General features: G+C 37.0%; 1 protein-coding gene across 1 annotated transcript in view; it reads left to right on the top strand.

The window, feature by feature from the left end:
• Nucleotides 1-21,951, top strand: part of ADAM9 (ADAM metallopeptidase domain 9) — a 106,308-nt gene that overhangs the window by 73,122 nt on the left and 11,235 nt on the right. The window contains exons 16-19 of the mRNA XM_030833762.3: nucleotides 996-1,179; nucleotides 15,375-15,455; nucleotides 15,703-15,808; nucleotides 21,074-21,215. Coding sequence (XP_030689622.1) covers nucleotides 996-1,179; nucleotides 15,375-15,455; nucleotides 15,703-15,808; nucleotides 21,074-21,215 — 513 coding nt within the window. The remainder of the gene's footprint in view (nucleotides 1-995; nucleotides 1,180-15,374; nucleotides 15,456-15,702; nucleotides 15,809-21,073; nucleotides 21,216-21,951) is intronic.

Here is a 21,951-nt window from a genome sequence, read left to right on the forward strand (position 1 = left end):
TGGATCAAAAGACAATCAATTAGGACTTCCCTCATGGCACAGTGGTTAAGAATCCGCCTGCTAATGCAGGGGACACGGGTTTGAGCCCTGGTCCGGGAAGATCTCACATGCCGCAGAGCAACTAAGCCCATGCGCCACAACTACTGAGCCCGCGTGCCACAACTACTGAAGCCGTGCGCCTAGAGCCCGTGCTCCGCAACAAGAGAAGCCACCGCAGTGAGAAGCCCTTGCACTGCAACGAAGAGTAGCCCCCGCTTGCCACACCTAGAGAAAGCCTGCATGCAACAACGAAGACCCAACGCAGCCAAAAAAAAAAAAAAAAGACAAAGACAATCAATCTAATAGGAAATTTCAATACAGCATCATAAGAGTTGATGTTAGGGATACTTATTGTACCCTGAAAGGCTATAGGAAGGACATTTAACTTACACAGCCTTGTAATAGGAATTGTAGTCAGGGAAGTCTTCATAGCGTTGTTACTGAATTAGTGAATTAAATTAGTGAATTAATGAGTTAATGAATTGAGTCTTTAAGTAAGAGTGAGCCAAGTGAAGAAAGGTGGAGTCCTGTCATACTTATTTAACATTACAAAATCTAGGTTTCTCTTTACTATAACTCTGTAAGAAGACACAATTGAATTTTGGTATAGTTCTATTATTTTCTGTGTAAAAGCATTTATAAAATTATATCACATTTAAAAACAACTTTATTAGTTAGACTTTTTTGAGCCCTAGGCAGGTAGTGAAGAGAGATTATTACGTGTCAGCATCCACACCCCCTGGTACCCTACTAATTTGCATCTTTGCATCCACTTACCTCTTCTCTGCCATATTTAAAGAGAGCTACTTTGATCTCTGTTTCTCTCACACACTTTTTCTGTTGAGATTCCCTTTAGCTAAACAGCAATAAACTCCCTGCCTATATACAAAAAATATATGATTTTTCTTTTGTATCTACACTGGATGCATTGTAGTTTGCATTATTTATCTTTCCAGGAATGCTTTGTGTGGAAAGCTTCAATGTGAGAATGTACAAGAAATGCCTGTATTTGGAATTGTGCCTGCTATTATTCAGACTCCTGGGAGAGGCACCAAATGTTGGGGTGTGGATTTCCAGCTTGGGTCAGATGTTCCCGATCCTGGCATGGTGAATGAAGGCACCAGATGTGGCGTTGGAAAGGTAATCATAATGTTTTCTAAAACAAAGTAAAATTTTAAAAATTAAAAAAATCATTATATAAAGCTAGTGGTTCTTTTCTGGGTATAAAAGAAATCTCTGTTTATTGTAGAGATTTGGGAAAATAGAAAGCTACCAAGAATAAAAATAAGAACAGCTATACCTCCTGATGATTTATAGCCATATAATGCTTTCTTTTTTAAAAAAAATTTTTATTGCAGTATAGTTGATTTACAATGCTGTGTTAGTTTCATATAATGCTTTTTTTAACTTCAGAAATGATCAGTTTTCATCATGGTCACTGGATCTGCTTAGATTAGAGTATTCATTATCTGCATCTCATTGGATAATTTCCACAATTTCATTAAAGAAACTTCTGCATCCATTAAAAAAGAAACAACTATAATTCTATTATCCCGATTTCTTCATTGGGGTCATATATTATAACCTGTGTTTTCTATGTTGTAATATACTGGGCATATCCCCCCCTCCCCATCAATGTGCTGTAATTTATTAGCCAGGCTGCTATTACTGGGATTTCCAGGATTGTGTGTGTGTGTGTGTGTATGCATGTATGTGTGCATGCATCCGTGTCTTTATACTAGAAATGTCATAGCGCTTGTCCTGCCCATGCATCCTGCTACCCTGGCCACAGCTGTTTTGATCCAGCGTTAGCCAAGAGTTAGCTGCTGACTTACTACAGCGGTCCTGGATGAGAGGAGCTAGGCCTAATTCCTTTTTTGGGGGGGAATATATAAGTAAAGAAAGGTAGTTAAGAGTAGCGCTGAAACTACGAATTCTTTGAGAGATAGCATGATGTAGGAGGAGGGCTAGAAGGGTTATGGTGAGCTTCAGCTATGTACAAGAGACAGAGGGAGCAGGATTGTTGAACAAGTTGAAGAAACCAACTCATAGGAGAATAGAGGAGGGGAGAGCGAACATAATCAATTGATTATGTGGGACACATGAAAAAGACAGAGGGACCTGCAAGTTACCTCAGTTTCTACCAAGTTTTCAGTTCCAATTCTGTTGCCCCTCACTTCTTACCAAAAAGACCCTGGTATTCTTGTGCCTGCCCTTGCCACGCCATAAACTCAACTGCTGCAGTTACTATAAACAATGCTAAGGTAAATGGCTTTCTAAAAAATTTCCCAAAATCCTGATTATTTTCTGAGGTTAAATTACTATAAGGGGGTGTGTACTTTTAAGGTTTTAGATATAGTTTTGCCAAATTTCTCTTTAGAAAAGTATTTATTAGTTTATCTTCCAAGCAGTTTTCAATAATAAATGTTTTAACTCTATATCCTAGTCATGATTAGGTGCTATTGTTTTTAAACTTTCATTTGGTAATTTTCTTTTTACTCTTTCTCGATTATTAGTGATGTTGAATTTTTTTGTCTCCATATATTTATTCCTTCTTTTGTGATTTGCTTGTCGATGTTATTTGTTCATTTAAAAATTGATGTGTTTTTCTTATTGATTTTAGAGAACTTTAACTTATGTCAGATAAGATGTAATACGTGTAATATATTTGCCCAGTTATTACTTGCCTCTTCCTTTTGTTTTTAGTATTTTTTGCCATGTTTACATTTTTATGTAAACAAATCTATTATTCCTTTCCTTTATGGTTTCCAACTTTACTTACATGTTTTACAAGACTTTCTTAGTATAGTATCAGAGCATTATTTTCTAGTAGATTTTTAATTTTTTTTAATACTTAACTCTTTAATCCAGGGGAATATGGAGTGTATAGTATGAGGTTGGCATTCTTCTTTTTTTCCTTTTTCATTTTATTCATTCAGAGATGATGACTATATGCTGATTTCTAATGTTACATTTTTTCAGAATGGTTTGTTATTTGCCATCACCTTAATTATAATCTCTCTTTTAATCTGAAATCTTATTTAAATTACTTATTAAATTTTCACATATACTTGGGCTTGATTTCTGCTTTTTCTCTTAATGTCCACTGATTGGTCTGATACTCATGTGTCAGTATTGCCTTCTTTTAGTTTTTGTCAGTTTTATAATATATTTTTATTATCTGGTCATACAAATGCCCCCTCATTCTTTTTTCATAGTTTTCTTGGCTATTAATATTCATTTATTATTCCAGATGAACTTGAGATCATTTTGTCAAGGTGCAAAAAAAAGTTTTTAAATAAAAGCGCATTGGAATTTTGGTTGGGATCAAATCAAATTTATAAATTTGTAATGGGGAAAAGTGACATCTTTACATTATTCAGTCTTCCCATAGAAGAACATGGTATGTCTCTCAATTTTTTGGGGGGGGTCTTATTTTAAAGATTTAATTATAAAGGTCCTTTTTATTTTTTGTTAGTTTTATTCCTAGGTATTTTATATTTTTATTGTTATTATGAATAGCCTCTTATTATGTTTTCTAATTTGTTATGTTACATTTTCTAATTGGTGTTTATGGATAAGAGAAACTGTTTTGTTTATATTTTTACTGGCTATTATTGATGTTCAGAAAAATATATTCACTTGTATATATTTATTTTGTTACCAGCCATATACTTAGTGTCACATATTTTTATTGTTGATTGTATTAAAATTTTCTAGGTAAACAATCATCTGTAAATGATAGAAAGTTGATTTCCTTTCTGATACTTACAATTTGGATTTATTTTCTTGTGTAATTGCAATGATAGAGCTTTCAGGATAATTTTAAATAATAATGATAATAGTGTACTTCTTTGTCTTCTCCCTAACTTGACTGGGAATGCATCTAGCCTTCCAAGGTTATATATGATTTTGGCTATTGGCTTGGGGTAGGTAGTATTTTTCATTTAATGGAGAATTGTTTTAGTTGTGATTAATAAGAATAAAAGAACAAATAGATTAAAAATTTTATAGGTAGTTTTTTCAACAGCTATTTTAATAATCACTACATCTTTTCCTTTGACTTATTAATGTGCTGGGTTATACTGATAAATTCCTCAACATTGAATTGTCTTTACATTCCGGGAGCAAATACTGGTAATGTAGATTTATTCCTGGATTCTGTGTGCTGGTGAATATACTTTTATATTTCTGAAGCTGTATACTTAGGCTTTTTTAATTTATGAAATTTTACTCTGTGGATTATAGTCAGTACTCTTAAATCTCACAAAAACTCAGCTAAAACTGAATTAAAGCATAGCAGGAAATTTACTGATTCAAACCACAGAATCAAATAAAGAGCTTTGGAACCCAGAATCTGAGATAATGTCCCTGTAGTTCTTTTCCTGTATCTTCCATTTCTTCTTCTCCCTTGTTGATCCCCTCTCCGCCCACCCCCACCAAGCCCAGCTTTATTGAGATACAATCAATATGTAACATTGTGTAAGTTTAAGGTACACAATGTGATGATTTGATACACATATATATTGTGAAATAATTACTGCAATAAGGTTAATTAACACATCTGTCACCTCACATAAATAGAACTTTTTTTTGTGGTGAGAACATTTAAGATTTATTCTCTTATTACCAACTTTCAAGTATATAATACAGTATTGTTCACTATAATCACCATGCTGAATATTAGATCCTCAGGACTTGTTCATCTTATAACTGGAAGTTTGTACCCTTTGACCAGTGACTCCCCATTTCTCCCCTTCCCTGGCCCCTGGCAACCACCCTTCCACTCTCTGTTTCTGAGTTCAGCTTTTTAAAAGATTCCACATATAAGTGAGATCATATGGTATTTTTCTTTCTCTATCAGACTTATTTCTCTTAGTCTGAATGCCCTGAAGGTCCATCCATGTTGTTGCAAATGGCAGGATTGGTTGTTCGGGAATGTGTTGTTTAATTTCCATATTTTTGTGAATTTTCCAGTTTTCTTTCTGTTACTGATTTCTAATTATACCACTGTGGTCAAGATAGAGACCAGATGGGATTTCAATCTTCTTAAGTCTTGCTCTGTGGCCCAGCATATGATTTATCTTGTGGAATGGATACATACAGAATACCAAATATGTATTCTGCTGCTGTTGCATGGAATGTTCTGTCTATGTCTTTTGGTCCATTTTGGTCTGTAGTGTTCTTCAGGTCTGTTTCCTTATTACATTTCTGTCTGGATCATCCATCCAATATTAAAACTGAAGTCCCCTGTACTATTATTATATTGTTGTCTATTTCTCCCTTTAGTCCTGTTATTTGCATTAAATATTAGATGCTCCAATGTAGGGTGTATATATACTTATAATTGTTATATCCTCTTGATGAATTGACCCCTTTATCACTATGCAATGACCTTCTTTGTCTCTTGTGATTGATTTTGACTGAAAGTCTATTATATGTGATACAAGTGTAGCTACTTCTGCTCTCTTTTGGTTACCATTTGCATAGAATACCATTTTCCATCTCTTTACTTTCAACCTATATATGTCCTTAAAGCTAAAGTGAGTCTCTTGTTGGCAACATATTGTTAGATCTTGATTTTTTAATCCATTCAACCACTTTGTGTCTTTTGATATGGGAATTTAGTTCATTTATGTTTAAAGTATTTAATTATTGATAGGTAAAGACCTACTGCCTGTCAGTTTGTTAAGTGTTTGTTGACTGTTTTTTAGTTCTTTTGCCCCTCTCTGTCTTCTTTTGTGATTAATTTTTTTGTAGTGCATGTTTTAATTCCTTTCTCTTTATCTTTTGTGTTTAAGTTTTTTCCCTTTGTGGTTACCATGAGGCTTACATAAAATATTTTATAGCTATAACAGTCTATTTTAAGCTGATAACAACTTACCTTCAATTATATACACAGCTCTACACTTTTACTTCTCCTTTCCTTGTATTTTATGCTATTGATGTCATACTTTACATCTTTTTATATTGTGCATCCATTAACAAATTATTGTACCTATAGTTATTTTTTTCATCATTTTTTCTTCCATTTTTATTGAGATATAATTGACGTACAGCACTGTATATGTTTAGGGTGTACAGCATAATGGTTTGACTTACATACATCATAAAATGTATCACAGTAAGTTTAGTGAACATCCATCATCTCATATAGATACAAAATTAAAGAAATACTTTCTTCTTGTGGTGAGAACTCTTAGGGTTTACTCTTGTAACAACTTTCCTATGTAACACACAGCAGTGTTCATTACATTAATCGTGTTGTACATTCATCCCTAGTACTTACTTATCTTATAACTAGAATTTGTACCTTTTGACCCCCTTCATCCAGTTCTCTCTCCCCCGAACCCCACCTCTGGTAACCACAAATCTGATCTCTTTTTCTATGAGTTTGTCTGTTTGTGTTTTGAAGTATAGTTGACCTATAAAACTATGTTAGTTCCTAGCGCACAACAGGGTGATGCAATACTTTCAATTGTTACGAAATTATCAGCATGATAGCTCTGGTTACCGTCACCATACAAACATATTATGTTATTATTGACTATATTCCCCTTGCTGTACATTTCATTCCCATGCCTCATTTGGAGTTTGTGTCTCTTAATTTCCCTCACGTATTTCACTCATTCCCCCACCTTCTTCCCCTCCGGCAACCACCTATTTGTTCTCTTTATCAGTGACTCTGTTTCTACTTTCTTATGTTTGTTCATTTGTTTTGGTTTTTAGGTTACACATATAAGTAAAATCATATGGTATTTGTCTTTCTCTGTCTGAGTTATTCCACTTCGCATAATACCCTCTGGGTCCATCCGCATTGTTGCAACATTCTTATTATGGCTGAGTAATATTTCATTGTATGCATGTGTATGTGTGCGTGTGTGTGCATGTGAACATAGGGGTGCATATATCTTTTTAAATTAGTGTTTTTGTTTTATTTGTAAAACTACCCAGAAGTGAAACTTCTGGGTCATATAATAGTTCTATTTTTAATTTTTTGAGGGACCCCCATATTGTTTTCCATAGCAGCTGCACCAATTTATATTCTCACCAACAGTGCACAGGAGTTCCTTTTTCTCCACATCCGTGGCAACACTTGTCATTTATTGTCTTTTTGATAATAGCTATTCTGACAGGTGTGAGGTAATATCTCATTGTGGTTTTGATTTGCCCGTTTCCCTGATGATTAGTGATGTTGAGCATCTTTTTATGTGATGCCTGTTGGCCATCTGAATGTCTTCTTTGGAAAAATGTCTATTCAGATTCTCTTCTCATTTTTAAATCAGGTGGTTTGTTTTTTGGATGTTGAGTTACACGAGTTTTGTGTGTGTGTGTGTGTGTATGTGTATTTTGGATAATTCACCCCTTATCAGGTATATCATTTGCAAATATCTCTCCCATTCAGTAGATGACCTTTTCATTTTGTTGATGGTTTCCTTTGCTATGCAAAAGCTTTTTAGTTTGCTGTAGTTCCATTTGTTTTCCTTCCCTGAGGAGACATATCCAAAACAATATTATACCTTTAGTTACTTTTGATTTTTTTTAAAACTTTTATACTCGACATAAAGTGATTTACACACCGTCATTACCGTATTAGAATATTCTGATTTTGACTATATATTTACCTTTACCAATGAGTTTTATAGTTTTTTATGTTTTCATATTGTTACTTAGTATCCTTTCATTTCAACTTGAAGAAGTCTCTTTATCATTTCTTGTAAGGCAGGTCTAGTGGTGATGAAATCCCCTAGCTTTGTTTGTCTGGGAATGTCTTTAACTTTGCATTTCAGAAGGACAGGTTAGTACTTGTGGTTGGCAATTTTTTTCACTCAGTACATTGAATATATCATCTCAATCTCTCTTGGCTTGCAAGGTTTCTTTAGAAAAATCCACTGATAGCCATACTGGGCTGCTGGTGGATTTCCCTAATATGGGATGAGTCATTTTTCTCTTGCTACTTTTAAAATTCTCTCCTTGTCTTTAACTTTTAACATTTTGATTATTGATTATAATGTGTCTCAGAGCAATCTTCTTTGGGTTGACCTTGCTTGGGGTCCTGTGAGCTTCCTGTACCTGAATGTCCATATTCTCCCAAGGTTTCAGAAGTTTTTTGCTATTAATTCTTTTTTTTTTTTTTTTAATTTTTGGCTGCATTGGGTCTTCGTTGCTGTGTGCAGGCTTTCTCTAGTTGCAGCGAGTGGGGGCTACTCTTCATTGCAGTGTGCGGGCTTCTCATTGCGGTGGCTTGCTGTGGAGCATGGGCTGTAGGCACGCGGGCTTCAATAGTTGTGGTGAGTGGGCTCAGTAGTTGTGGCTCATGGGCTCTAGAGTGCAGGCTCAGTAGTTGTGGCTCACGGGCTCTAGAGTGCAAACTCAGTAGTTGTGGCACACGGGCTTAGTTGCTTCGCAGCATGTGGGATCTTCCCGGACCAGGGATTGAACCTGCGTCCCCTGCATTGGCAGGCGGATTCTTAATCCCTGTACCACCAGGAAGTCCCTGCTATTAATTCTTTAAATTTTCTTTCTGCCCCTTTCTTCCTTCTCTTTCTGGGACTCCCATGATGCGAATGTTTGTTTCCTTGATGGTGTTCCGTAATTCACATTGGCTTTCTTCACTCTTTTTTATTCTTTTTTTCTTTTTGTTTCTCTAATGGGCTAATTTCAAGTGATCTGTCTTTGAGTTCACTGATTCTTTCTCCTGGGTGATTAAGTTGGTTGTTGAAGCTCTCTGCTGAATTTTTCATTTCTGTCATTGTATTCTTCTGTAGGGTTTCTTTTTGGTTACTTTTACTGGTTCCTATTTCTTTATTAAACTTCTCATTATGTTCATTCATTGTTTTCCTGATTTTGCTGGGTTGGCTACCTGTGTTCTCTCACATTTCATTCAGTTCCTTAATGATGATTATTTTGAGTTCTTTATCAGGCAAACTATAGATCTTCATTCTTTGGGGTCATTTATTGGAACTTTATTAGTTTCTTTTGGTGTTGTCATATTTGCTTGATTCTTCCATGTAACCTTGCATTGGTGCCTGTGCATTTGAAGGAGCACCAGTCTTTACAGACTGGTTTCAGCTGGTAAACACCTCCTGTCTGTTCTGTGTGCTGATGGGATTACCTCTGGGATCTCAGTCTGCCTGGTTTGGAGCTGGTTACAAAGCTGTTTCTGGATGTGCAGCAGGGCCTGCAGTTGGTGAACTTTTTATCACAGACTTGGTAGGGCATGGGTGCTAACTGGTCCCTGGGTGGACTGAACTTCCTCCAGTACCTTTTTCAGGAGGTGGCCCCAGGACAGGGGTCTGCCTCAGGGTCCACAGTTGGGTCCTTAAACAGCAGGTCTATTACCAGTTGCATAGATGGGTGGGGCTCTCATCAGGTACCTAAGAGAGCTGCTGTCTGTTCATTAATTGGGTCCCTGGATGGGCAGGACTACCCCGGGACTGTGACTGAGATTGGCTGGAATGAAATCCCAGAGCTGTTTCAGATTCCACAGCCAAAACTGAAGTCTATAGGCCTAGTTCTTGAGGCATGGATGTGCATGTCCCCAGCCAGGTCCTTGGACGTGCTGGGCTGCTTCCTGACTGTGGCTTGAGGGTCTGGAGCTGAGTGTGGCACCAGTTCAGTTCTCATTAGGGACAAACATGAGTATCTCCTTTCTAGTGTCTCTTCATATAAGGGCACTAATCCCATTGGACCAAGGCTTCACCATCATGACTTCAACAAACCTTAATTACACATCTTCAGATACCATCACATGTGGATTAGGGCCTCAACATATGAATTTTGAGGGGAACACAATCACTGAGTCTGTAACAGACAGCCACTAGAATGGAGTTTAGTTAATTGAAGTTGGATAATCATTCCTGCCTCATTGCCCACGTAGCTTTTGCTGTTGAGTCGTGCCTTGTACTCGGTGTGCTAAAGGCTGATTTACCTCAATATTGGTACATTTCAGTTGTTTTGGGTTGCTTATTCTTGTTTTGGGCATAAGGAAGAAATATTGGTCAGGGTTCTCCAGAGAAACAGAACCAAAAGGGCGTGTGTGTGTGTGTGTGTGTGTGTGTGTGTGTGTGTGTGTGTGTTTATATATATAAGGCTTTTTATGAGGAATTAGCTTACACAATTATGGAAGATAAGAAATCCCAAGATCTCAGTGGGCAAGTTGGAGACCCAGAAGAGCTGATGGTGCAGTTCCAGTTCAAAGGCTAGTGGGTTTGAGTCCCAGAAAGAGTTATGATTCGGTTTGAGTCCAGAGGCAGGAAAAAACCAATGCCCACCTAGAGGGCAGGCAGGTAGGAGAAATTCTCTCTTATTTGGAGGAGGGTCAGCCTTTTCATTTTATTCAGGCCATTAACTGATTGGACGAGACCAACATACGGACAATCTGCTTTACTCATGTGATCAACTTATGTATTAAGCACATCCAAAAACATCCCACAGAAACATCTAGAATAATATTAGATCAAATATCTAGGCACTCTGTGGCCCAGTCAAGTTGATACATGAAATTAACCATCACAGGTCCACACCTTGTCAGCTTGGTGTCCATATGCATCTCCTTAAACCATACATAATCTCCAAGACAAAAACAATCTTCAAAACAATCTTGAAGACAATAGCACAGTCATAATTCTGCCTAACATGGTAGAAAAACTGTGTACAACCATTGTATCCTGCTTACAACCGAAAATGCACTACTTCGAAGAGGAGATAAAATCTTTGGCTATTGTTTACTTTTCTTAATATCCTGTAACTTAAATCCTGTGATGTAAAGTTAACAATACTTAAAGTCAATACATTGTGAGTTACCTAAGGGACTAAGAGAGAGAAGAAAAAGATATTTGATACACATATACACACAAGCATATCATAACAAAATAAGGAGGAAATACTCATGATAATTACATTTTTTTTTCTGTAATATAGTTATAGCTGCTATTTTTAACTACCTTCTTCCCTACTAATTCTGTATTCTCTTTGCCTTCAGCAAGGACCTCAGCTGATTATGGTTCTTTACTTGGCAGGATGCCCTAAACCTTCATTCCTGAAGGCTCTGGGCTCTTAGTAGTCCTGCCAGGATTGGGTTGTTGTAGTTTTCTATTGGTCTTTATCACAGGGTATGATAATATTAAGAAATGCCCTAAGGGATCTCCTGTATTCCAGACATCCTCTTCCTTACTACCATTGTGGAGTAGCAGTCCAATTTCCCCTTGGGAGTCAGGATCAGTCACCCCAGCCTACAGTAACTCCCTTCTTTGTTTATTCAGAGGCATGAACTTAACTGGAAGTCTTAACTTCCAGTTCAGTGGCATCACTGTTGTGTCTCCTGATGGAAGCATAACTCCCTCTAGAGCTAAGACTTCTAGGCCAACAGAGCATAAGGTCCTGGGAGCAAGCAAACATTTTGCTAGTGGGTCACAAGGAGAAATAGTAAATGGTGCCACTGCACTTCCACCCCTTCAGTCCTGGACCCATGGCTCCTGGCGCCCTCTGTCTCATATAGGTGGACACATAAAAGTAATCATCACAGTCAGTTATTACAAGTTATGAAGTTCAGAGTGAAAATGTGAATTGGAAAAAAAATCTGTAAAAGATGGTGGATTGTAATATTCATTTATCCTGTTTGCCTTGCCAATATCTCTCAAAATATAAAGAAACAAATTAGGGAATAGATTCCAAAGTTTGAAGTATATGAGATTTCATCAGTAGATAAAAACTTCAACACGTTTTGAAACTGAAAGAGGAGAGAAAGTATTGATAGTTTGACTGAGTAGTGGGACCTACAACTTACAGTGCAGACTGATAGGGTGTGAACAAAGAGCCTGTATCTTAGTCTGGCAGAACCCTAAACAGATTGGTGATTTGGAAACAGTGGTTATAGCTGAGAGGGGTTGGTGGAGGGAGGCATGGTATTGAAAATGGACTTAAATTTATTCTACCAATGGAGAGGCTAGCTCTTCTGTCTGTCTGCTTCTCCTATCTTGTCAACAAAGCATCAGCAACCAGTTGCCTGTTCCCCTGGGAACAGGTTGGAGATGAGAAGATAAGATTTTTGATATTATTTGGTCATCCTCCTAGGAGATACCTGTCTCCCTGTCCTAACCCTAGTATACTGTTCTCCTTCATGCATGTATAACTGGACTATAGATGGATTGTTACATAAACTTGGACAATTCTATGAGGAAGCTGAACGAAAAGACTGAAACAGAAAAATGAGAGAGAAGCTAAAAGCTTGCAAGGATCAACTAAAGATTTTTAAATCCAACTAATTTAAATCTCTAATTTAGAGAAAGAAAACAGTGAAGCGAACTTGTGTCAGAGTACTTGTGAGGAATAGCTTCCAGAGACAAACCCTTGGCCCCCCCCAAAACAAACAAAGGTCACATATAAAGGGATGAGATTGAGAATTGAAATCTGGGAACCAAGGGAGCAACACATTCATGTTTCCGAAAGATTCTCAACCTAGAATTCTATACACAGCCTAAGTAGCAATGAAGTGAGAGAGCACAATAAAAACATTTTAGACAATGTATCGTTTCAAATTTTCTTTTCAGAAAATTTATCTTTATTTATCCTGTCTTAGGAAATCATCTAACACAATGTTCTAACAAATGAGGAAGTATACCAAAAAGAGAATTATAGTCTAGGACACAGAAGAACGTCAAAGAGAAATTCTAAAATTGCAGCTATGTACCAGGCCAGTAGAGTAATCAATTTAGATTGGAGCAAGCGGACCCTGCAGGGAGGTTTCTAGAGAAAGAGGGAACTTGAAAGAGGAAAGGACATGAGAACTTTGTTTTTTTCTTTCTTTCTTTTTTTTTTTTGTGAAGAGATTGAATACTGATATGACAAAGGCCAGTTGTATAAGAAGAAAGACAAGTATTAGCTGTAGTAAAAACAAAAGCTGTATAAGAAGGAAAATACACTCTTAGTAACTCGCTTTGAAATCAACAGTGTTTTGTCCTAATTGTTGGCAAGGGATATTTATTCCCTTCTTTATTGTTTCCTTGTGGAGGAACTTCCATGGTAATAACATTCCCAGGCTTTTAAGTGACTGGGAGGTGAGAAGAGGCTGGGAGAGTGGCACTTAAGACTCTCAGAGGATATTAAAGGAATGCAGATCCTACTGTGAGGTGGACTCCATCAAGAAGCCCACCCATGAGCGTCTGGGGATGCTTTGCCTGCAGATCCCCCCAGGTGGCCAACAGGCACCTCCAGCTTGCTGCATGCCTTACCCAGACACCCTTCACCCTGTGGCCAGCACTCTACGTGCCCTCCCAACAGTGGTGCAAGACTGAGCTTTTGCAGACAGCTAGTGAGCATGTGCAGAGAGCCAGCTAGAATCTGCTGGCCAGAGAGGGAACGCAGATTTGAGCTCCAGTTTTGGAAAGGGTTGTCAGCACTTGGCTTGGTATGTTGCAGGATTGAGAGAAGAGAATAGGCTTAAGAATTCTTCCCTAAGAGGGAGCAAGAAGTATGGAGCAGGCATGTCCTAGAGAATCTGAGAAAGCCTCAGAATCCCTAGCAGGACTGAAAGAAGGTATTTCTCTCATAAAGGTAGTTAGTAAAGACTGGAGGAGTTGACTGCTACTTCAGATGTGAAGAGAGTAATGCAGAACTTCCAGGAACATGAAAAGTCAAGCAAAGATGACAACATCAAAGGATCACAGTAATCTTCCAGTACCTGATCCCAAAGACATGATGATCTGTAATGTACCAATAAAGAATTCAAATAGCTGTTTGAAGGATGCTCAATGAGCATAGAAAAGACAATTTAATGAGATCAGGAAAGCAATGCATGAACAAAATGACAAGTTTAACAAAGAGATAGAAATCATAAAAAAAGAACCAAACAAATTCTGGAGCTGAAGAATATAATGGATGAAATGGAAAAAAATATAATGGCATCAACCTTAGAATGCATGAAGCAGAAGAAAGAATCTGTGAGCTGGAAGATAGGAACTTTGAAATGATCCATTCAGAGGAAAAGAATAACAGAAGAATGAAAAAGCATGAAGGAAGCTGATGTGATCTATGGCATAACATCAAAAGAAGCAATTTGTGAATTATTGAGTTCCAGAGTAAACTAGGGAGAAAGGGGCAGAAAGCTCATTTAACAGAATGATGGCTGAGAACTTCCCAAAGCTGAGGAGAGAATTGGATATCCAAGTTCGCGAAGCAAATGGGTCATCAGACAAGTTCAACTGAGAGATCTTCTTCAAGACACATTATAATAAATCTGGCAAAAATTAAAGAAAAAGAATTAAAGAAAATGCAGCAAGAAAACGGAAATTTGCAACTTACAAAGGAAACTGCACAAGGCTATCAGTGGATTTCTCAGCAGAAATCTTACAGGCCATATTCATATTCATATTCATTTATTCTTCTTAGTCCATATTCATATCTTTCTGTTTTTCTGTTGGGTTATCTTTGTTATTGTTTTTACAGGCTCCTCATATATAAAGAATATTAACTGATAGTTATGTCTGTTGTAAATATTTTTTTCCAGTTTGTCATTTGTTTTGCCATAAAAAATTAAAATATCATGGAATCATTTCAATTTTGTCTCTTAAAAAGAATGTCTGTATATGAATTAGTTTCATAATTAGTCATGATATTGGAAGACAGGTTTTGTCTTGTCACAAAGTATCTTTTTATTCTTATTTTGGAAAAAATTTTAAAAATTAACGTGTCAAATTTTATCAAATGCTTTTTTTTTTTTTTTTTTTTTTTTTGCGGTACACGGGCCTCTCACTGCTGCGGCCTCTCCCGTTGTGGAGCACAGGCTCCAGACGCGCAGGCTCAGCGGCCATGGCTCACGGGCCCAGCCGCTCCACGGCATGTGGGATACTCCCGGACCGGGGCACGAACCCGTGTCCCCTGCATCAGCAGGCAGACTCTCAACCACTGCGCCACCAGGGAAGCCCTCAAATGCTTTTTTGATATTTATTTTAATAATGACAATTTATGTAAGGTATTATAGTAATAGATTTCCTATCATTGATCCTTTTCTGTAGTAGTGGGATCATCTCTGACTTGAAAAAAATCCATTTGTGAATGTTTTACTTTGAATTTCACATTTATATATGTATGGAAGGAAAGATTATAGTTTTATCTTTGTTTTTGGCCTTTGTGTCATCTTTGATCATTAGTTCTATCTAAATTAGTTAATTTCACTTATTTTTCTAAATTTTCAAATATGTGATATGGGAATTAACTATTCCTGAAAAGTGTGAAAGAATTCACCTATGAAATAATCTACACCCAGGTCTGTTTTTTTCTGGCTAGTTTATTAATGTGTTCAAGTTTTCTTTACTCATTACTTCTTTTTTTTTCAGATCTGTAGAAATTTCCAATGTGTAAATGCGTCTGTTCTGAATTATGACTGTGATATTCAGAAAAAGTGTCATGGACATGGGGTAGGTAATAGCCTCTTTTGGTTTGTTCATGAAAGTAATGCTGAATAATGAGAATTCTTAGTGAGGATTCTCTGTAAGACTTCTTAGATTTTTAGATATTGGGGAATTTAGATACCTGATAAATTGTTCATTCTTAAAAAGTGTCTATGGATTTGCATGAATTTAGTCTTTTCTCTTGGTTTCTATTCTTGAGTTCATTGTGTAGAGCAACATTCACAATTAACAAAAGTGGTGTTTTGTTTTGAAGGTATGTAACAGCAATAAGAATTGTCACTGTGACAGCGGCTGGGCTCCCCCCTACTGTGAGGCTACAGGGTACGGAGGAAGTGTGGATAGTGGACCTGCATACAATGGCAAGTAATGTGGAGGGAAGTTAGTGTGGTCTCTCAGTGGCCCATGTCAAAAGTGGGGCATCCTTGTCCCTTGCCCTCGCTTCCACATCTGTTAATCTATTTGTGTCTTTATATTTAAAGTTGGTTTCCTGTAGGTGGCCTATAGCTGGGTCTAATCCATTCTGCCCATCTCTGCCTTTTTTTTTTTTTTTTTTTGCGGTACGCAGGCCTCTCACTGTTGTGGCCTCTCCCGTTGCGGAGCACAGGCTCTGGACGCGCAGGCCCAGCGGCCATGGCTCACGGGCCCAGCCGCTCCGCGGCATGTGGGGTCTTCCCAGACCTGGGCGTGAACCCGTGTCCGCTGCATCAGCAGGCGGACTCTCAACCACTGCGCCACCAGGGAAGCCCATCTCTGCCTTTTAATTGAGTTGTTTTGGCCAATTATATTTAATTTGATTATTGATATGTTTGGGTTTAAATCTACCACATTGATATTTTTCTATCACAGTCTCCCTTCATGTGATACTGTGCCATTTCAGGATCCTTCCATGTCTCTCCTCTCAGCTTTTGTGCTATTGTCGTCATACTACATATGTTATAAACCTATAATACATTGTGATTATTTTTGCTTTAAACAGTTGATTATTTTTAAAAGAAATTTAAATAATAGAAAAGGTCTTTATATTTACCCACATAGTTACCATTTCTGGTGCTCTTCATTTTTTTGTGTAAAGTCAGATTTCCATCTGGCATCATTCAATTTCTGCTTGAAGGTCTTTTTTTCACATTTCTGCTGGTGACAAATACTTTTACCTTTGTATATCTGAAAAAGTATTTTGCCTTCTTCTGGAATGATGACTGGGTAAAGAATTCTAAGGTGACAGTTTTTTCCCCCCCTTTTACTTCTTCACAGATGTTCCTATGTTGTCTTTTGACTTGCACTGTTTTTCCTGAGAAATCTGCCATCATCTTTTTTTGTTTGTTTTCTGTTTATAGTGTGTCTCTTTTTTACCCTCTGGTTGCTCATAAGATTATCTCTTTAGCTCTCATTTTTAGTATTTGATTATAATGTGCCTTGGTGTGCTTGGGATTTCTTAAACTTTTTGGATTTGTGCTGTTATAGTTTTCTTCAAATTTGGAAAAATTTTGGTCATTATTTCCTCAAATATTTTTTCTTCCTTTTTCCTTCTTTTTCCTCTCCCTCAGGGACTCCCATTACATGTATATTTGGCTACTTGGAGTTCTTTCACATCTCAGTGATTTGCCTTGATTTTTAAAAATTCTTTATTCTTTGTGTTTAACTTTGAATAGTTTCTATTGTTATTCTTCAAGTTCACTCTTCTTCTGTGATGTCTGATCTGCCATTAATTCCATCCAGTGTATTGTTTATCTTAGACATTGAAGTTTTTATCGCTGTGAGTTCTATTTCTCCCTCCCTTTTCCTTTCGTTTTCTTTCTCTCTCTCTCCTTCTTTCTTTCCCTCTCTCTTTTTCTTTGCCTGCTTTCCTTCCTTCCTTCCTCCCTCCCTCCATCCCTCCTTCCCTCCCTCCCTCTCTCTCTCCCTCCCTTCTACTCTCTCTTTCTCCGTTCCTCCCTCCCTCCCTTCCTTCCTTCTTTCCTTCCTCATGTCTCTACACAGCATGTTCAATCTTTACTTATCTTCTTGAACATGTAGAATACATTTATAATAATTTCTAATGTCCTTGTCTACTAATTCTATCATCTGTATCATTTCTTAGTTTTGATTGATTGATTTTCTCCTCATTTTGGGTCATATTTTTCTGCTTCTTTGCATGCCTTCTAACGTTTTTACTGAATGCCAGAAATTGTGAATTTTGCCTGTTGTATATTAGGTGTTTTTGAATTTCTATTGCTGAACTTTGGGCTTAAGCTTAAGTGGGCTTAAGCTACATGGATGTAGTACGGTTCTTTTGAATCTTTTTTTAAAGCTCTATTGGGGGGACCTGAGCAGCATTTAGCCTAGGGCTGATTTTGCCCCATTACTGAGGCAAACCCCTTCTGTTTATTCTACTCAATGCCATTAACTATGGAGTTTTCCACTGGAAATGGCAGGAACAGGTATTCTTTCCAGTCCTGTGTGAGTTCTTGGGTTTATTCCCACTAATCCTTTCAGGAGATTCTTTCTCTGGCTTCAGGTGGTTTCCTTACATGCATACACTGATCAGTACTCAACTGAGTATTTGAGGGGAACCCTTTGCAGATCTTTCAAGTTCTATCTGTGCAGCTGCCTCCCTTCTGGTACTTTGCCTGTGAACTCTAGTTGTCTTGGCTTCTTCCTCAGACAACTAGCGTGCATTCCTCAACTCGAGGAGACCACTTGGTTTTGCTTGGATTCCCACACCCCTCATCACAGTCTGTTAACTTTCTCTAGGCAGCAAACTGGGATTGTTGTAAAGCTCACCTTATTTGCTTTCTGTCTCTCAGGGATCGTTGTTCTTTATTGCCTTATGTCCAATGCCATGAAAACCATTGCTTCATGTATTTTGCCTGGTTTTCTGGTTGTTATAGCTGACAGGATAAATCTGGTCCCTATTACTGCATCTTGTCTAGAAGCGGAAGTCAGAACTATGGATATTAATGGCTGTGTATCATTCCATTGATGGATGTGCCATAACTTGACTTAGCTGTTGTCTAATTATTTGACATTAGGTTGTTTCTAAGTTTTCGATACACATTGATAAGATTGTAGTGTACATCTTAATACTCATGCATTTTTCCCAATTGAAGTATAAATTGCCAGTTATGGTATTATTAGATTGAAAGGTATAATCCTTTTTATGATTCTTTATTTTTAATTAATTTAATTTATTTTATTTTTTAATTTCTTAAAATTTTTGGCTACATTGGGTCTTCATTGCTGCCTGCGGGCTTTCTCTAGTTGTGGTGAGTGGGGGCTACTCTTCGTTGCGGTGCGCAGGCTTCTCACTGCGGTGGCTTCTCTTATTGTGGAGCACAGGCTCAAGGCGCATGGGCTTCAGTAGTTGTGGCACATGGACTCAGTAGTTGTGGCTCATGGGCTCTAGAGCACAGGCTCAGTAGTTGTGGTGCACGGGCTTAGTTGCTCTGTGGCATGTGGGATCTTCCCGGACCAGGGCTCGAACCTGTGTCCCCTGCATTGGCAGGCAGATTCTTAACCACCACTGTGCCACCAGGGAAGCCCTAGATATGATTTTTTTATGCAGGGAAGCCTACAGGTTTTTTTTTTATGATTCTTGATAAAAATTCCAAATGAAGTTGTGTAATGCCACTGACAGTATGAAGGTACCAATTTTAACATAACCTGGCCAGTGTTGGATGCTTTAATTTAAATTTTGTCTACTTATTAGTGAGTATAAACTGATACATCAAGCTTGCTTTAATTTTTCATATTTTTATTTTTAATTGGGTTGAGTGTTTCATATAACTTTTGGAACAGAAAGTTTTGGTACTTTTACAAATTTCAAACTATGAGGATAATTTCACTGTTTACCACTCGTGTTCATATTTACTATATTCTTTCACTAAAGAACATGAAACAGACAAAATTAATGTTAATTAATGAATTTTTAAAATTATAATAAAACTTTCAATCCATAAGCCATAAAAAATAAGATTGATAACTTCAGCTACCTCAGAACAATAAACTTATGCATGGAGAAAAGCATTGTACCATAAGACAAATGACAAAATGGGGAAAATATTTCCAACTCACATACAGATAAAACTATTCTCCCTAACATATAAAGGCTTTTAGAAACTGAGAAGAAAAAAAACCAATAGACCAACAGAAAAACAGTCAAAGGACTGAGAAGAAAAAGAAATACAATGTTTCCTTAAACATGAAAAGTTGCTCAAATCATAGTATAAAAAGAGAAATGCAAATTAAAATCATAAAAGATATAGTTTTTCACCTTCCAGGTTGGCAAACATGCAGAAGTTTGACTCTATAGGTGAGGCTGTGAGGAATTCTTGTATATTGCTGGCTGGCCTTCTAACTTTTAAAAGAAATTTATTTTATTGAAGTATAGTTGATTTACAATGTTGTGTTAATTTCTGCTGTACAGCAAAGTGATTCAGTGATACATGTATATACATTCTTTTACATGTTCTTTTCCATTATGGTTGATCACAGGATATTGAATATAGTTTCCTGTGCTATATAGTAGTAGGACCTTGTTGTTTATCCATTCTATATATAATAGTTTGCATCTGCTAATCCCAAACTCCCAATCCATCCCTCTCCCTCCCCCCATTCCTCTTGGCAACTACAAGTCTGTTCTCTATGTCTGTAAGTCTGTTTCTGTTTCGTAGGTAAGTTCATTTGTGTCATATTTTAGATTCTGCATATAAGTGATACCATATAGTATTTGTCTTTCTCTATCTGACTTACTTTAATTGGTAGGGTAATCTCTAGGTCCATCCATGTGGCTGTAAATGGCATTATTTCATTCTTTTTTATGGCTGAGTAGTATTCCATTATATATATATGTACCACATCTTCTTTATCCATTCATCTGTCAATGGACATTTAGGTTGTTTCCATGTCTTGGGTATTGTGAATAGTGCTGTTATGAATATAGGGGTGCATGTACCTTTTTGAATTATAGTCTGAATATATGGCATGCTAACTTGTAACCATCACTGTGGTAGACAGGTTTATAGTGCCTTAAAAAAAATGATGAATGCATTCACCTTCTGATACAGCAATTCTACTTTTGGGAAATTATTCTACAGATATACCTGCACCAAAATGATATGACATATGTACAAGGTTATTCATTGTAACATTTTTTTTTGTAACAGCGAAGATTGGAAAAATAAAAGTATTAATAGGGTACTTACTGACTGAATAAACTACGGGACATCCTTGCAATGGAGTTTTGTATAGCTGTATAGAAAATGAGGTGGTGCTGTATGTATAGTTTGGGAAGATATGTAGTATAGCTAAGTGATAAAAGTAATGTGTGGAATAGCATTTATGCCATGCTACCTTTTGTGTAAGAAAGGGTTAACAATAGAACATATTTTGTTCTTGCTTATATTTACATGAAGAAATACTGTAAGATTATATAAGAAATTAATAAAAGTGGTTATCTTCAGGGAGGCAAAAATGAAGTGGGTAAGCATGAGGAGTGAACAAGACTTCTCAATATATTTCAGTTTATATCAGTGTGACTTTTGAACAATGTGAAAATTAATGTAAAACGTATCATCACCTAGTATGTTCTAGTTAATATGAGTTAACTTCTAATTTAATGATCATTAATGTAAAATCCTTCTCTGTAGAAAAGAATACCGCCTTGAGGGACGGACTTCTGGTGTTCTTCTTCGTCATTGTTCCTCTTACTGCATTGGCTGCTTTTGTCTTCATTAAGAGAGACCAGCTACAGAAAAGCTACTGCAGAAGGAAGAGATCACAAACATATGAGTACTTAGATTATTTTTCTTTTAAATTCATATTAAAAATTTTAAAGTATAATAATTATTAATGATGATAGTCATACCATAGAAGCTGGTTTAAAAATAGGGTTCTAAGTTATCTCTCCATTCTTTTGACATGATTAGCAGGAGTTAAAGGGCAGTGGTGACTCAGCCACCTATTATAATGGTGAGGGGAACGGATTATGGTGACCAGCCTGTATGCTACTGAAAATGGCTGCTAGGATTCAGTTTACTTGACTCTGATTTCTGATAGTGGAGTAATTGGACTACAACTTCTGATTTGGGCTTCGTTAAAAAATTTTCATCCATGTCTATTTCAAGTATCAGTTCTCATAGGAAAAGAGTTCTTCAAGTCTGTTTTGAAAACAGATTTTGTGAATCATCAGCTTTTAAGAAATAAGCTTTGATGGAAGAAAGGGCTGTCATAATTCAGACAGCTGATATTTCTAGTCTGTGTGTTGGACTCTTATACAACTGTCTCTCAGCGATCACTTCTAACATGTTGGCATTGGAATGTAGCATATATTAGCCTGGGCCTTGTAGTCAGATCTAAGTTCAAGTTCCAGTTTGTCATTTGCTAGAATTATGAACTGGAATAATAAAAAAAGTTTCTGAGCATTGGTTTACTTCCTTTAAAATGGGAATAATGATATTGCCTATCTCTTCGGGTTGATGTGAGGATTAAATGAGGAAATACTAACAAATAAAACCCATAGCACAAT

Source organism: Globicephala melas, chromosome 21 (genome assembly GCF_963455315.2).
Source record: "Globicephala melas chromosome 21, mGloMel1.2, whole genome shotgun sequence".
Taxonomy (NCBI): Eukaryota; Metazoa; Chordata; class Mammalia; order Artiodactyla; family Delphinidae; genus Globicephala; species Globicephala melas.